Consider the following 17,269-nt stretch of genomic DNA (forward strand, 5'->3'; position numbering starts at 1 on the left):
CTCAATTACTTTTATTCTTGAACAGTTTTCATATCCTCGGGAATGCTGGACCAAGCATGCTTCAAGACTTTTTCGCCATAAGTAATTTTGCAGAATCTGTCATAAATTCTGCTTTTGTGAATCTGGAGAATATTCCTGACTATAGGCTCCGTCCTGTGCTCCATATCCTTTTTGTCGTAACAAAGCTGGGCAGGTAACTTCCTGTTGGGATAAATAAATACCGAAATTAAAAAATTGGTATGCATTTTAGTGTGAGTTTAGATCTTTGAAAAAAAAAAACCCACTGCTGATGCTGAAAATCTTTTTTAAAAATCTGAAAGAAAGCTAGCAAGACTCAGCAGGTTAGGCTGCCGCTGTGGGAAGAGAAACAGAATTAATGTTTCAGAATGTTCCTGAAATACTAAATTTTTATTTCAGATTTTTGGTAAGTCACCTATTGAATTTAGTCTTAGTCTTTCATTATGAAAATAGGCCCTTCAACCCAACTTGTCTATGTCAACCAAGATGCCCCATCTAAGCAAGTGCCATTTGGCCCATATCCCTCTAAACCTTTCCCATTCGTGTACCTATCCAAGTGTCTTTGAAATCTTGATATAGCATCTGTCCCTGTTGCCTCCTCTGGCAGTTCATTCCATATACCCAGCACCGTCTGAGTGAAATGGTTGCCGTTCAAGTTTCCGTCAAATCTTTCCTCTCTGTAAACCTATATTCTTTGTTTCTTGATATCTCTAAGGGACTCTGTGTATTCACCCTATTAATTTCTCTCGTGTTTTTATACACCTCTATAAGATCACCCCTTAGCCTCCTGCACTCAAACGGAAAAAGTCTTAACTTGCCCTATATCTCCATGCACCTCAAGCCTTCGAGTCCTGGAATATGCCTCATAAATTTTCTCTACATTCTTTCCAGCTTAATGACATCCTTACTATCGTTGGGTGCGCAGAACTCAGCATAATGCTCCAAATGCAGCCTCAACAACATCTTGTACAACTGTAACAGAACTTCTGAACTGCTATACATTACCTTGGCTGATGAAAGCTTTCATTATGGCCCTGTCCACCTGTATGCCACTTTCTACTCTACCTCTACTCTACAACATTCCCCAAAGTCATACCATTCACTAAAGTTCATGCCCTGGTTTGACTCCAATGCAACCTCACACTGAACTGCATTAAACACCATTAGCCATTCTTCAGCCCTAATGTCCAGCTGATCAATGATTTTGTGATGCCAAGGTGCATGAAAGTTAATTGAGACTCTGCCTTCATTGTTTCATATTTGGATACATTATCCATGAGGGATAGAGTCATACAACATGGAAACAGGCCCTTTGGCCGAACTTGCCAAAGCTGACCAATAAACCCCATCTACACTAGTCCCACCTGCCTGCGTTTGGGCCATATCCCACTAAACTTATCCGATCCATGTACCTGTCCAAATGTATTTTACATTTGTTCCATATACATATACTTATACCCTTTGTGTATATTTTTTTAAGTTGACCTCGGGTTCCTATTAAATCTTTTTCTCCTCACCTTAAACCTATGTCCTCTGGGTCTTGATTCCTGCACTCAGGGTAAATGCATAGCCTTTTACCCAATCTATTCCTCGTGATCTTATATACCTCTAAGATCACGCCCCTCATCCTCTTGTGCATCAAGAAATAAAGCTAGCCTGCTCAACCTCTTCCTATAGCTCAGGCCCTCTAGTCCTAGCAATAACCTCGTAAATCCTCTCTGCACCTTTCCAGCTTAACAATATAATTCTTATAGCAAGGTGATCAAAACTGAACACAATACTCTAAATGTGGCCTCACCAATGTCAGTACAACTGTATTATGACCTCACAACTTCTATACTCAATACTCATGTTGAAAGCCTTCTTGACCACCCTATCTACCTGTGACGCCACTTTCAAGGAACTACATTCTCTGCTCTACAACACTCTCAAAATGTACTTCTCTATTAAATTCCATCAACCATTCCACAGCTCATCTACCTCACGGATATTTTTGTTGAGAATAACTTGTTGCTTGATTTAATTAGAACCATTATTAATTATCCAGAGTTCACTAATGTTGAAAATCTATCATAATTTCTCATTTAAAAATGGCATAAAACCCCATAAAGAAACTTGATTGCTGCATCTTGCCCTACAGATATGGTTAAATTTGAAATTAATTTGAAGTGGATTTAATTGATTACAGTTAACTGAAGTACAGATGTGATGCAAGATTTTGACATGCTGCGCCATTACAGGGTGGTGTTAAGTGGTAGTGAGATCTCCCCAGCAAGATCCCTTCCATGGTATAATCAAAGTTATGAATTTGATGGAGTGGAAGGATAGAAGGGTAAAATATTTCTTGCTGTGGTTATTTGTTTGTTACGCAATGTTAGGAAGAAAATGCAAATTAAATACAAGATAATTACTTAACTTGTGCATACGTGTCTTTGTGAAGCCTTTGGTCCAGTCCTGTCCACCTGAACATTATGAAAAGGTGCTGTGCCCAATTCTTGGACCACTATTCTCCTATTTACTGCAGGTAATTATATTTAAAAGATAGTTCTGAAGGATAATTGTTTAGCTCTTGTGAAATTATACAGCAATACCCTAAACTTCAAATGTTACTGGGTTTTCTTTGGGGTGTGTATTGTCAAAATTTGAATGCTTTAAATATACTGTAGGTTCTTTTTTTTTCTCTGGTAGTAATGAGGGAACATTGGGTGGGGTTGTACAAATGATTTTGTGGTGGCCAGTTGCAGTGAATAAGTAGGTGTGTTCTAGAATAGCTTCTCTAGACTTGGAATGATAGTTCAAGTGCTTATCCCATTTTTGCCCCTCCAATTCTTCCCAGATTCTGCTACCCACCTCTATACTTGGGAGTAATTTACATCGGCTGATTAACTTTCTAACCTGTATATCTTTGGCATGTGCTCGGAAACACTGGGGCAAGGCTTCCCAACGTGGAGTAAATTTACCCCAGGGGATAAATTTCGCCTACCATTATTGTTATTTGAACTTAAAATAATAATGTTAAAAACAGTATTTAAAAATGTCCCCTTTGTCGGTTGCTTTATTATGGTAGAAGTGTAAACTCAAATTACTGGACAAAACAGGGTGGGGGTAAACTTACTTTCGAAAAGTTGCCAGGGGTAAACGGGACGAAATAGGTTGGGAACCCCTGCACTAGTGTCACAGCGAGAATCTGCAAATTCCACGCATCCTGTACTCTGGAGAGGAAGCAGCTTTGTTCATTGCACCACTCTGTCACCACTCTGCTGTACTTTGCAGAGTATTCTCCTGACAGTGGGTGGGCTCTTGATTTACACTGTTAGTCAGCCTGCCATTTGCAGACCAGGCAACCTTGTAGAATGCTTGTGCTGGTATTATGGGTGCTATGGAGTAACGCTGGGTATTATGGAGTATGTGGTCACAAAATGCATGTGCAACTTTGAGCATGGAGGCAAAAGGCTGGGATTAAGACCATCTGGAACAATGTAAAATAATTTGATACAGTTCTGTCTATGATTGAGTCAAAGATGTGATGGATAGATTGAGAATGTTTTGAAATGCTATGGAACTACTCGAATAATCTGAGCAGTTCATTACATGACATGTTGGTTTGCTAATCTGTTTTCTTGATATTGTGATTGTAAAATAGTGAAAACACTAGCACAAAAATTTCAATGTATGGAATATAAAGAGAAAAAAATTCCAGAAAAATATGAGCACATTGGTCCAATAAAATATCCAACTTTTGAAGTTTAAAAAAAAAGTAATCTCTGCATGGTGAAATATTTACAATTATTTTAATTGGAATATTTTAAGTATTTGAGGCGCTTACAAATATTTAAAGACTTTTGCGTAAATACCTTAAGATAAATCTTGGGGTAAATTGTTTCTACTGGAATTTTGTTGGTATTTTCACACGTAAGTGTTGGCAGCTTCAGCATTCTTGAGCAAATGGAGAAGCCCATGTGTGTTGCACTGACTGCACTGTGCCATCATCATCATCATCATCATCATCATATATATACAGCCGGAAACAGGCCTTTTCGGCCCACCAAGTCCGTGCCGCCCAGCGATCCCCGTACATTAACACTATCCTACACCCACTAGGGACAATTTTACATTTTACCCAGCCAATTAACCTACATACCTGTACGTCTTTGGAGTGCCCTGTTGTACTGCAAGGTTGGAAAGGTAGAACTAAGTAAGAAAGAACTGCAGATGCTGGTTTAAAACGAAGATAGACACAAAATGCTGGAGTAACTCAGCGGGGCAGACAGCATCTCTGGAGAAAAGGAATGGGTGATGTTTCGGGTCGAGACCCTTCTTCAGACTGATGTCAGGAGAATGGGTGGAAGAGAGATAAAATGTAGTCGGAAACAGTAAGACTGGTTGGAGAACTGGGAAGGGGGATGGGATGGAGTAGGAGGGAAAGCAAGGGCTATTTGAAAGCAAGGGTTATAGAGAAGTCAATGTTCATACCGCTGGGTGGCGTTTGCTACTGATACTGTGGAAGGTTATGCCATTCATTTGATTGGTAGTTTGATAGCTACAGGCAAGGTTAAGATATATCTTGATTACATGATTAGTTTTAATGTTCAAAATATTTTTAAATGCCATTCTATTTAAAAATTACTAAGTATTTTAGTCATCCCTTTGAATTTTTTTTCTGAATATTAGGAATATTTAATGTATTGATAACGACAAGCAGTGATGTTAGTACTTTGCTGAATATGGCCCATGAAGGAGTAATTTGTTGGGCTGTTTTGATCCAACAAGATTACCCAAAAGTTGTTAGAATGGCTATTCATGATCTGGCTACTTGACTCCTGCCCTGCAAGATTAGCTATGTGGGTTTAGACTGGGTCAATTTTGCAGTGGGGAACATGAGCGCTGAATGTGTGTGTATATTGCACTCTCCACTTGAGAAACCTACCTGTTCTTCTTTTGCGATAGAAAAAAATTATTGCAATCAAAATAATAGTGGGCTGTAAATTTATGACACAACACTTCGGGTCTGAAGAAGGGTTCCGACCCAAAACATCTCTCATCCTTTTTCTCCAGAGATGCCACCTAACCTGCTGAGTTACTCCAGCACTTTGTGTCTATCTTTGGTATAAACCAGCATCTGCCGTTCTTTTGTTTCTGCATCTTGACGCTGCAAAGTTCTATACACCTAAAACGCAAAGTGTAGTTTGTGATAGAGTAGGCCATGGGACAAGTATCTCTTCAGTCATTCTGTAATGGAAAGACTGGCAACATATATGTTGTAGAAGAGAAAACTGGGGAGATGAGCGGCAATGGGTGTGTGTGTGGAGGTAAGGAAGTGTAGTTTAAGGGAAGCTTGGATCTAGAGCTAGTAATTGGAAAATACGTTATGAGCATGAAGTTTGACAATTTGCCAGGAAGTGGTAAATTATTCTACATTTTCTTTCATTCTTCCAGAGACTGAGTGGCAAATGGGTTGTCATCAACCAGAGAGGCCTTTTGGAGTAAGTAAATGTCAATTGCAAGATCCAAAATCACAGTAATCAAAGCGTAGGAATCGCAGTAATATTATACAGAGATGCTTAAATATTTATAAAGATGTTTTATTTTATACAATAATGTTGATTTGCGTCAGATAATGATGATTTTAGTTTAAAAATATTGGGACCTATAGGGTTTTGTTTGTTTTGATTAAATTTAATGTTGGGGTCTGTTTTTGTTCATTTCCTTTACAAAGATGTTCGCATTTTATCATAACTTGCATCGCAGGATTCAAAGTAATGAATCATTGCTCCACTGCTAATTAATGCTATAGTTTTAGCACATGTCGCACATTTTGCTGCAGCTTGCCTCGTACTTAATGGTTTGCCTCACTGCCTTTGACTCCAACTTTTTGACTCCCACTCTAACACCAACAATTGAGAAGCTTGGCTGATCCAAGAGAAGCTGTTAGCATCCCATTTACCAATATAAACATTTGCAACATTTGCCTTGGTGCTGTGAGTGCCACCTTCAATGGGCATTAAATCCATGCCTTGGCATATCGACAGTCGTGTACCTTTGAATACTGCCTACTGTGGGTTCCTCTCCAAGTCATGTACTGTACCATTTGGTACATGGGGAGAAGGCAGGAACGGGGTACTGATTGAGAGTGATCAGCCATGATCGCATTGAATGGCGGTGCTGGCTCGAAGGGCTGAATGGCCTACTCCTGCACCTATTGTCTATTGTCTAATTCTGAGGTTTATGCAGATACAATGAATATCTCACTGGGTCCAAATCTCTGAGTTACTGTCCATTGTCATAGTGGGAGCATTTCTGCCTGAAAGACTACAGAAGTTGTTGAGGGCAATGAGCATTGGGCTGACTACCAGCAACATCCATATTCTGAAAATGAATTTAAGCAAATTAGCTGGTGCATTTAAGTAATATAAATTTGCATTATTTCTGACAGGGTTATAAGGTATTTTCTGAATTTCTAGGGCTGAAAGTGGTGGTCCTGAAGAGAATCCAGAGTCCCAAGAAATGTTGGATGAGCAACTAACTCGCCTTCTCACCCGTGAATCCATTGATCTAATGAGTAAGGAATATAATTGTTAACACAAAGATAGAAAGCTACCTGGAGAAATAAGTTCCAGACAGATTTAATATCGACTATTCTATGTTGTTAAAGTAAACATCATCAAATCAACTTAGAGACTCATTTGAACTCCAGAGAAACAATATCAATAACAAGTGCTGAATAGTTGTGGGAAAATCCAAAAGTAAACTGTTGATTCAAAAAATATTCTCTTCTGTTCATCAGTGAAGGCAGAAATGCTTGTTCGGACTATTTAAACCAAGATCGGGAGATGATGACTTTATTGATGTAAATCTTGTTCTGTTAGATTTAGTTTTCATTCTGTTTTGCTTCTTTTAATTAAGCCACCTTCCATTGACATTTATTTACTGTTCACTCTGTCACACCCTTACTAAATATTTGTAGAAATAGAGAGCTGGAGGACAGGAATCAATAAGCTTACCACATTTGTTTATAAGACAAAATGTGTGATCCCACCTCGCTCCCTGTTCAGTCGGGCTCAGTAATTTTGTGATAAATGTAGCATAAAAGTTTGGTTCGACTGTTTCCTTTTGTTTTGCAGCTGTGTGTTGTTGTGTTAAGAAGGGCCCAGAATCCATACTGGGGGATATGGATGGTAAGGTTCCATGACTTGATTTTTCATACTCCAATCTAAACATTACACTGTGTCTCAGATTTGCAGAAATAGTTTTGAATGTTTGTTTTAGATTAGTAAAACCAGTAGGCTGCAGGAATGAAATTTTGCCCGATCAGGAATCATTCAAATATATATATGCTGCCGAGGGAAGTTAAATTCTAAGGTAACAATGCATGCCTTATGGAAGAATACCTAGTGGTTAAATTATGTGTATTTAACATGAGCGACTTTTTTCATGGATTATGAAGCAAAATTGTTCATTAACTACTATTGTTAACAGTAAAATGTGGACACAAGAAGCTGTAGATGCTCGAACCTGGAGGAATTTAATGGGTCAGACAACATCTCTGGGGGGAATGGACAGAAGGTGTTCTGAGTTGGATTATCATTCTCAGTCTGATTTAAGTGTTTTGATCCAAAATATCATCTGTTCATTTCCCCCCACTGATGTACCCTGACCCAATGAGTTCCTCCAGCGTTTTGTTTGTTAACTGTAAGCTTGCTGGTTATTGTCTTGCTTCTCAGATCTATAATGCTATATATTTTGGACGGAAACATCAAAAATGTGTTTTGCTGTGTTAAGGTGCAGAGTTCAGTAACGAGCAAGTAAACAATATTTCGTGTAAAGAAGCTAGATACGCTCAACAGGGAGACAAGTTCAATTGCAAACCAAGAAATTGAATGGAACTTTATCTTCGTCTGTATTGTGAAAATAAAATGTGTCACTGTACCCCACCTGAAATCACTTCATGGGTTAACAATTCTCCATTGAATTTTATAGTTCCCCCAGTTTATTGGAAATAGGTTCATGCAAGTAGAAATTTCTTACTCTATCTCTAAAATCGGGCTGTTGTTAAAGCAACCAAACATGGTTTTGTGCAGTGCAATGAGTTTAATTTAAATCGAAAGATTGTATAGAAATATTTAGATGCTTTTAGTTTCTTACTGCTTTTTATAGTGCCATTTGAGTTTATATTTTCAGTGCACCTTCAGGTGCAAAATATTGAGTCAATGCAGCTGTTTCATTTCAAATTAGGATGACTTTTGGATTTCAAGGTTATAATTGCTGCTCTGAAATTGAAAATAGGTTTTGTTCTATGACTGAAACAAGCAACTGCTTTCTTTAAATATAAATGCTTTAAGTCATAGTGACTCTTGTGCCTCTTCCTGAATATATACAACAGTATTGAATTTACTGTGTAAAGTTATTACTGTATCAAACATATAGCCTTTTCAATAGATGATGAAATGATGAACACAAATGATGGTCCACATGTTGGGTCTGAAGAACTTACTGACCTAGGAAAGTGCCTGCTCAAGTCTGAGGTAAAATAATTTGCACTTCCTTTTTTCTGGATGTGTTTTGAGAAACAGGAGTTACAAACTTGTCTTTATTCTGCTTGATTTTTAATATATGATAGTTTTATGATTTGATTCTGGGGCAGATTGGGCATTTGCTGAATAAACTGGTTTTAACTATGATGTTAGTCGTTATGACTGGTTTTCCTAATTTTTTTAGGAAATTTGTAAGGCATTGTTGGCAACTGCTTACAGTGCTGTGACTTGGAATGACACCATAACGTGCCAAAGAGCAACTCTACAACTCTGCTGGCCATTGATCAAGCAGGCAAGTATGGGCCAAGTGTTCTGTTAGGCTTTGATTAGTCACACTGAAAATTTGAGATCCACAGAACTTGAAGCTTAGGCAGTTACGCCACCCTCTTGTGAATTTTGCATTTAGTACAGTCATTGTAATGCTTTGAATATCTTGAGCTCTTAGCCATTATATTTTAATATTTCATCCATGTCCTTGTGTTGGTGAGCACTTGATGTATGGTCATCTGTTTGTAAATGCAAAAGCCGTCAAGTTATTTTGCCATATAAGAACATTATATTAGTCCTGTCGCTGCGGTTGTACATTCTTCCCGGCAGGTGATTAGAGTGCAATGGGAACTTGTCTGTTTCTGTGTTTCCTTGTTTTCCACCTCCATTGGCTAACTGTTGACCCATATAATGTAACTTTAACCAGACTGCATTGGAGATGTACCAAGCTGCTCAGTGTGTTTATGTAGAACAAAATAAGGAAAATTCTGAATTTAGAATTAATGCTTTAACCAATCGCCTGAGAATGCAGTCTTTTCTACAGTTTTTGAACATTTTCGATATATTCATTAATTACAAATTTCAATTGAGTATTTACAGCAAGTTCTGTTTTTATTTTTGATTTCAACATCTGGCATTTCATGCTTTCAGTCAAATTATCTAAATATTTTCTGGGCAAGCAATGTATTTTCAAATGTTTCAAACATTTACTGGAGTAAATTATTTATACCAACCTCTAGTATCATCCATGTAGTCATTTTGATGTCACTTCATTAGTTAACTTCATGTCTGTCAAAATTAATAAGGTAAAGATTTGGGGGTCTGTCTTGCAACATATTCAAATGTTATCATGCTTAGTCTTTCCGCTGACTGGTTAGCACGCAACAAAAGCTTTTCACTGTCCCCCTGTACACGTGACGATAAACTAAAGTCTGTATCTGAATACTTGCTGCATTATCTTGTCCCAGTTCATATCCACACCTATGGTGATCACCTCCAAACCCCAGCCAACTTCATTTTTTCCAGATGCTGGTTGAGCTGAGTCTGTGCATCCATGAAGTGGGTGTGGATTCTGATTGACTGTGCCTTGAATGCCAGCATTTTTTAATTATTGGTTGGTAAACTAAAGAGTTAATCTGCTTTCTCTGTGGTTGGTGATCCCAGCACGGTATTCTGGTGTAATACTGAGCAGCCAGATGCAAAGTGCAACCAGTCTTCATAAGATGCAAGACATAAAAAGTTGGAGTAACTCAGCGGGACAGGCAGCATCTCTGGAGAGAAGGAATGGGTGATGTTTCAGGTCGAGACCCTTCTTCAGATGCAAGTTCATAAGACAGGAGCAGAGTGGTAACAGGCCCATCACCACCCTTTTTTCATTCAGTTGAGAGATACAGAGTGGAAACAGGCCCTTCTGCCTAACAAGTCCATGCCGACCAGCGATCCCCACACACAAACACTATCCTACACACACTAGAGGCAATTTACAATTTTACCAAGCCAATTAACCTACAAATCTGTATGTCTTTGGAGTGTGGGAGGGAAGTGGAGCGCCTGGAGGAAACCCATGCAGGTCACAGGGAGAATGTACAAACTCCATACAGACAGCACACATAGTCAGAATTGAACCTGGGTCTCTGGCGCTGTAAGGCAACAACTCGACCGCTGTGCCACCTTATGGCTAAAGAAATTCCTCCTCATCTCCTTTCTAAGGGTATGTCCTTTTATTCTGAGGCCGTGTCTTCTGGTCCCAGAATCTCCCACTAATGGAAACATCCTCTCCACATCAACTCTAATTAGGCCTTTCATTATTTGGTGAGCTTCTATGAGATCCCCCTCCTCTCCTTAGCATATGGGTGCCCTGATCTGGGTTCACTGGCGAGTACTACAGTGAACAGATCAGATGTTGTGGTATGTGACTTTCAGTTCTCCCTTTGGCATCCACCTTTGGCTGAACATTTATAGAAATCTGAGACCTGTTGATATCTGAACAGCTGACCACTGTCAGTCAGCCAATGTGGCTGTGTACTTTGCCAGACCTTTCAGTAATTTTCCTATGCTCCAATGAAAACTAGTACCTACTGCACAAACGTGAAAACACTCCCATTTAAAAGAGGATATTCAATTTTATTGACCGGTTTAGTAATTCTTATTCTGTTTAAATTGTACAATTTCTTTCACCTTGTGCTGTTCACAGTTATGAAATTTGTTTCTTTTCATTCTGCCCTTTTAATTGGAAATAGTTTTGAATTCAAGGTCTCCCTTTTTATCAGATCCCTGGTTATTTATTTTGCACATAACAGCTACTGTTTTATTTTTAATAAATCCTGATGTTTAATCTGGATTTTCTTTTGCATTCAGGTACTGTCTGCAACTCTACATTCTGATGCAACCAGTTGGTTTTTCATGAGTGTGCTTCGAGGGCTGCAGATGCATGGGCAACATGAAGGTTGCCTTGCAGCATTGGTCAATCTTGCTTTCATGATATATGAGGCACTGGTAAGCACCTGATTAAATAAAATTGTGGGTTCTAATGTTGTTTATATTTCATATGAATTATATTGACTGGATGGGATGGCTTTATTTTAAGCACCCAGCAATAAATAAAATACTTCTGTTCCAGTTTGTTTTAAAAAGGATGACATATTTGCCATACACTCAATAGTGTAGGGTCAATTTTCACACAGAAGATTCACCATCTGCAGCTGATGACCTGTTCTGAAAGTTAAGATAAGAATTTAGGTTGGTTTACAGTTTTAATTACAGTGCAGATTTGATAATAGGAAGGGTCCTTTCCATTGATCCCAAACTAGGGGCGCAGCGGTAGAGTTGCTGCCTTACAGCGAATGCAGCGCCGGAGACTCGGATTCGGTCCTGACTACGGGTGCTGTACTGTACGGAGTTTGTATGTTCTCCCCGTGACCTGAGTGGGTTTTCTCCGAGATCGTCGGTTTCCTCCCACACTCCAAAGACGTACAGGTTTGTAGGTTAATTGGCTGGGCAAATGTAAAAATTGACCCTAGTGGGTGTAGGATAGTGTTGATGTGCGGGGATCGCTGGGCAGCGCGGACCCGGTGGGCCGAAGGGCCTGTTTCTGCACTATCTCTAAATTTAAAAAAATCTAAAACTTTGGAACAAGCCTTTAACCATTTATCCTCACTGTGTTATAAATAATTTCAACTTGGCCACTAGCGGAACTAGAGAAAATGGGCTGTTTCATGAGTTTTAAATAAGCAAATGTTTACCTTTCATGGAGTCCGGAAGCAGAAACATTGAGGGTTGTCTGCAAAAAAACTGCAGTCGGAAACTCTGGATCTGAGGCATTTTACTCCTCATGTCAGCTTCTTTACAGTGCTGAAATGGAGTTCATTGTAGTACAAAATACTAAACTGCATAGGTGTTTGATGGCTTTATTTTTTAAAAACGGAAGTGGAAATAATAAGAAATTTAAGGTGAAAAACTGCTAAATAGTTTATTTTGAATGGTTAAGAGGTGAGTGGTTGAATCTTCATGACACATCACAGATTCATTGTCTATTTCGGGGTGCTAACTTGCTGTGCAGTTTGAGCAGGAGCTTTTCTACATGTTCTCATAAGACCATGTACGTCATTGATTTTGCTTCTCTGAATGTCAATGTTAAACAATTTATCTTTGAATTTCACTTGTAGAGGCCACGTTATCCTGAATTGAAAACAGTAATGCAGCAAGTTCCTCAAATCTCTGGCGATGCTTTGGATCAATTTGATTCAAAACTTTTGAACCCATCATCTCATAAAATGGGTGATAAAAGGAGAAAAGATCTCTTCAAGAAACTCTTGTCTGGCTGCATTGGGGTAAGTTATGTATCTGGTTCCTAAAGGAGTCTTTCACATCGGTTGTGATATTTTAATAAAGTAACATTAATTGGACAATTAATTCACAAAACATTTGCTTGTCTGTTAACAGTGCCTCTAAAATATTTTGTGCAGATTTGGTCTGACGATAGTTTCACTATTTTTTAAATGTTAAAGATTTTCTGGAAAGGATATAGAATTTGTCAAATATTTACATTGCATATCGTCCCACGTATTTAAACAAAATTTTGTTGAAACGAGATAAAGGGAAATAATGGCATTCTAGAACCATGATGTTCTGTGACTGAGGGGTTTGGTGTAATTATCTTATTCAAAATGTTTACGGGTGAGATTACAGAACCAAAAATCATTTTAATAAAGTACAGATTTAGCTGTTATTTCTGGAATAATAGGAATTGTAGGAATCTTTATCCCATGGGATCCATCTTGATTTGGGGCAGTGTTGCTAGAATTTGTGATGTGATGAGGAAAATGGATACCAAGTTGATAATCCACAAACAAAATACCATAAAAGGACATAGTGCTGGAGTAACTCAGCAATCAAGCAGCATCTCTGGAGAACATGGATTGGTGACGTTTTGGGTTGGGACCCAGACACTGCAACATCTGTAGTTCCTTGTGTCTAGCAAAATACCATGTGTACCTTGTTAAAAACAAGGAAAATGGAAACCAATCAGGTGAACACGTTTCCTTTCAGCGTTCTGAAGTAAAGTTTCCTCAGGACATTTTGTAATTCACTGATCTGTCTGTACCAGTAACTACTTCCATTTTCATGCCATCTTCCTGTACAAACTAAGTGAATGTGGAATTCATTGCCACAGGTGGCTGTAGAGGCCAAGTCATTAGGTAAATATAAAGTGGAGATTGATAGGTTCTTGATTAGTAAGAGTGTCAAAAGGTTATGGCGAGAAGGAACAAGAATGGGGTTGAGGGAAAAAAAATCTGCCTTGGTTGAATGGCGGAGATGATGGGCTGAATGGCCTAATTCTACTCCTATGTCTTATGATCTATGACTTGTATAACAACCTTCCTGACGCCACACTGAAATCGGTAATTTCAAGTAAATGGCCATTCCAATCTTGCATCTGATATCCAACTTTTTTTATTATTTCACTTCCAAACCTGGTAATTTCAGTCTCTTTGACTTTACATCTTTGCACTCAGATGTACCTTTTGATATTCACGAGCTTTCATTGCTGTATTTTCAGCTAGCTGCATTCATTTTTCTAAACGACCAATAGATTTTACCTTTTTTCTTCCCTTTCTGCATCTCCCAATTCCCTCCCTCCCCCTCCCCACCTCGGCATCCATTTCTCTGTTGCTGAATTGCCTAGATGAATATAGTGCATGTAATAGATGGCACATATTGATCCACTGCAATTAATGGTGGATGGTGTACCAGTTAAGTGGTTTACCGTGTTCTGGAAGGTGTTGCGCTTAAATGTTGTGGAGTTGAGCTCATTGAGGCAAGTGATGGGTATTCTGCCACAGTCTTGATTTGTGTCTTGTTCCTATTAATATTCTCTTATTTGCATTGTGCAAATGTAAAATCACACTTCTGCACATCAAAAAAACCAATATGTTGATCTGCCCCATAAGTTTCAAACTACAAAATCATTTTATCCTCTGACTGATCATGTCAAGATAATCAGTCTATATCAATAAGCTTGTACTTGTTTGTAGTGCTTGATCAACATAAGTTACATTTTTAGGTAGTAACAAAAGCTATTCGGCAGCACTTGCATGTAGAATGTGTTCTTTGGACTGAGTTGTTCGCCATGTGATTTATGAGATGCTGTATCCTACAATGGTGATTGCATTTCACAAGTAATTCAATGAATGTGATGCTCGTTAAGATCTCTTAAGTTTATGATTTAGTCCTAGATTTGAGATTTTACTCAAATGATGACTAGTATTAGAATTCAATGTAAACTAGTAACATATCCTGTCCATACCTCTTCCCTCGACTCCGTCCAAGGACCCCGACAGTCTTCAGGTGAGGCAGAGGTTCACGTTTATCTCTTCCAACCTCATCTACTGTTCCAGATGTGAACTATATATCGGCGAGACCAAGCGCAGGCTCGGCGATCGTTTCACTGAACACCCCTCAGTCCGCCTAAACCAACCTGATCTCCCGTTTGCTAAGCACTGACCTTTCTGTCATAGGCCTCCTCCATTGTTATAGAGAGGCCCAGTGCAAATTGGAGGAACAGCACCTCTTATTTCACTTGGGCAGCTTACATCCCAGCAGTATGAATATTGACTACTCTAATTTCAAGTAACCCTTGCTTTACCTCTCTCTCCATCCCTCCCCCTTCTCAGTTCTCTGACCAGTCTGACTGTCCCTGATTATAGTTTATCTGTTTGCTTTGTTGTTACCTTGCACTAGCTCAAATGCTCTATTCTACATTTTCCTTGAGCTTCACCACTTTTTGATGTCTCGTTCTCACACCGTACACTTATCTCTGTATCTTCCCCCTCCCCATCCACTGACTCTGAAGAAGGGTCCTGACCTGAAACTTCACCCATTCCTTCTCTCCAGAGATGCTGCCTGAGCTGTTAAGTTACTCCAGCATTTTGTGTCTATCTTCGGCTTAAACCAGCACCTGTTGTTCCTTCCTACACACATCCTTCTCTACTCGATAGAAATAATATTTTTAAACCCTATTTGAGGGATAACCACATGTAGCCTTTCTTCCACATCTGATTTTGCATCTTGTACTTGAAATTGATCTTTGTGCACAATTAATCTTCACCCATTTCTTTAATTCATTTAAATGGCTTTGTTTTACTAACTTCTGTCCTTTTCAGAAACCACTTGGGCAGAAGTTCAAAAAAGAAGTGCATATCAAAAACTTGCCCACTCTTTTCAAGAAACCGAAACCACAGCCTACTACACCAATAGAAGAAACGACTGAAGATAATATTCTTGCTCCACTCTTTGATCCAAGAGCTCAGGACATATAAAGAGTATGAACTCTATTACTTCCACTCTTGCTTATTGGGGAAAAAAATGGACCTTTTATGTTGATTTTAACTTGTAGTCTGTCTTTAGTTGTAAGGTGTTATCAACATTAACATAGTGGAAATTAGCATCAAATGGCAACTTTAAGATGACTGCTCAACTGAAAAATACTTTCATGAAGCCAACTATAACAATTTGGTAGCCAGATATTTCTGCTAATTACTTAGTTGATTGCTGATGGTGAAAGTTAAGCCCCCACAAAAAGACATTTCCACCATTTATTCTACTATCCAATCTGAATAAACTTTGTAATGCATTCTGTGGTGGAAAGAACTATAAACTGATTGTGGTATATTGTTATGAAATGCCTTAACCTTTTAAAAATTGAATTCGTAGATTGGGTTTGCAGCAATCCATTTTCCAAGTGTTGTATCCTGACAATGTCTGTGCTCGCTGTATTTAAAAACAAAATCAGAATACATTGAAGTTTTGTTAAAATATTTTGTATGCCATTGTTTAATATTAAACGTGTCTGTCCAGTTTTGTGTATGAAAGTTTATCTTTAATGCATGTCAAGAGAACCAGACCCATGTTATTGCAGAAGATTGATTTTTTTTAAATCGAGTCTTATGAATTCAGAAGCAGAAAATAATGGGAACCAGTAACTTCATTTTGAAATGTTTCTTAGCTTTTGTTTAACATTATCACCTCACACTTTCATGTGTTTTAAATGTAGATTTTGAAAACAAACTGGAAATTAACATTAAAGCAATGGTTGTTTTTGTTCCAAGAATTCTTGTGGAAGAGTCTTTTATGGTGGCTGCAATGGAGACCAAGTCTTCACGATTTTTCTTTATTAATTTTCCCAGCTGTGTAGTACCTATCATCTGAACTCACTTATCGATTAAAACCGTGCCAATATTCAGTTTAATTAACGTATTATCTTCTCTTTGGCATACCATTATTAAATGAAAAACTGTTCACTTTTGGAAGTACAAATGGTGCTAATTCCCATTACTGCAATGAATATTATGATCTGTATATTGAAAACGTTAACCCAAATGAAAATTAATATAATTTTTTTAACAGAACGCGTCAACATTTGGTTCCTTTTCCCTACTTGCCTTCCCATGTTTTAAATGGAAGTGCCAACTTTAAAAGAGCATTAAGTCTTAAACTTTGAAACCTGTTCATGTCTGCAACATGGCATGTTAAGTTGCTTTGCTTTTTATTTATACCTCACCAGCAATTGTGTTGCATGTTTCCTGAGGGTAATTTTTAATCTCTGATCTGGCTTTAAAACGAATTGATAGCCTACAATGCTCCTTTTGAGTCAGGCGCCATGAAATGCGACAAAACTGACTTTTAATGATATTTTTCAAGTTCAAATACAGGAATGATAATGAACCAGAAGAAAATACTGTCTTTTGCTTTAATTTTTATTTCAATAAAATGAATCATAGACAATGTGCACTTTTTTTCCTGGCCTTGATATCAATAAATAATTTGAGTGAGAACTTTGGATAATGATTTGCAACAAGTCCAGCTGATGTAGGCAGAAAAGCAGATGGCTGTTTTTAGCAGAAAAGCGCATGGCTGAATTTATGGCTGTTTTAATGTTCTTGTTCTATGCAGCC

The 17,269-nt window shown here is 38.3% G+C and overlaps 1 protein-coding gene across 3 annotated transcripts in view; it reads left to right on the forward strand.

The window, feature by feature from the left end:
- xpo5 (exportin 5) overlaps positions 1 to 17,039 on the forward strand; it is an 85,122-nt gene extending 68,083 nt beyond the window's left edge. For all 3 annotated transcript variants that reach the window (XM_078405031.1, XM_078405030.1, XM_078405032.1), the window contains 10 exons: positions 26 to 161; positions 2,444 to 2,542; positions 5,455 to 5,501; positions 6,480 to 6,577; positions 7,140 to 7,193; positions 8,455 to 8,540; positions 8,734 to 8,841; positions 11,175 to 11,312; positions 12,482 to 12,646; positions 15,479 to 17,039. In XM_078405031.1, the coding sequence (XP_078261157.1) occupies positions 26 to 161; positions 2,444 to 2,542; positions 5,455 to 5,501; positions 6,480 to 6,577; positions 7,140 to 7,193; positions 8,455 to 8,540; positions 8,734 to 8,841; positions 11,175 to 11,312; positions 12,482 to 12,646; positions 15,479 to 15,634 (1,087 nt within the window). In that variant the 3' untranslated portion in view covers positions 15,635 to 17,039. The remainder of the gene's footprint in view (positions 1 to 25; positions 162 to 2,443; positions 2,543 to 5,454; positions 5,502 to 6,479; positions 6,578 to 7,139; positions 7,194 to 8,454; positions 8,541 to 8,733; positions 8,842 to 11,174; positions 11,313 to 12,481; positions 12,647 to 15,478) is intronic.
- Positions 17,040 to 17,269: the final 230 nt, after the last annotated feature.

This window comes from Rhinoraja longicauda, chromosome 9, assembly GCF_053455715.1.
Source record: "Rhinoraja longicauda isolate Sanriku21f chromosome 9, sRhiLon1.1, whole genome shotgun sequence".
In the NCBI taxonomy this organism is placed as follows: domain Eukaryota; kingdom Metazoa; phylum Chordata; class Chondrichthyes; order Rajiformes; family Arhynchobatidae; genus Rhinoraja; species Rhinoraja longicauda.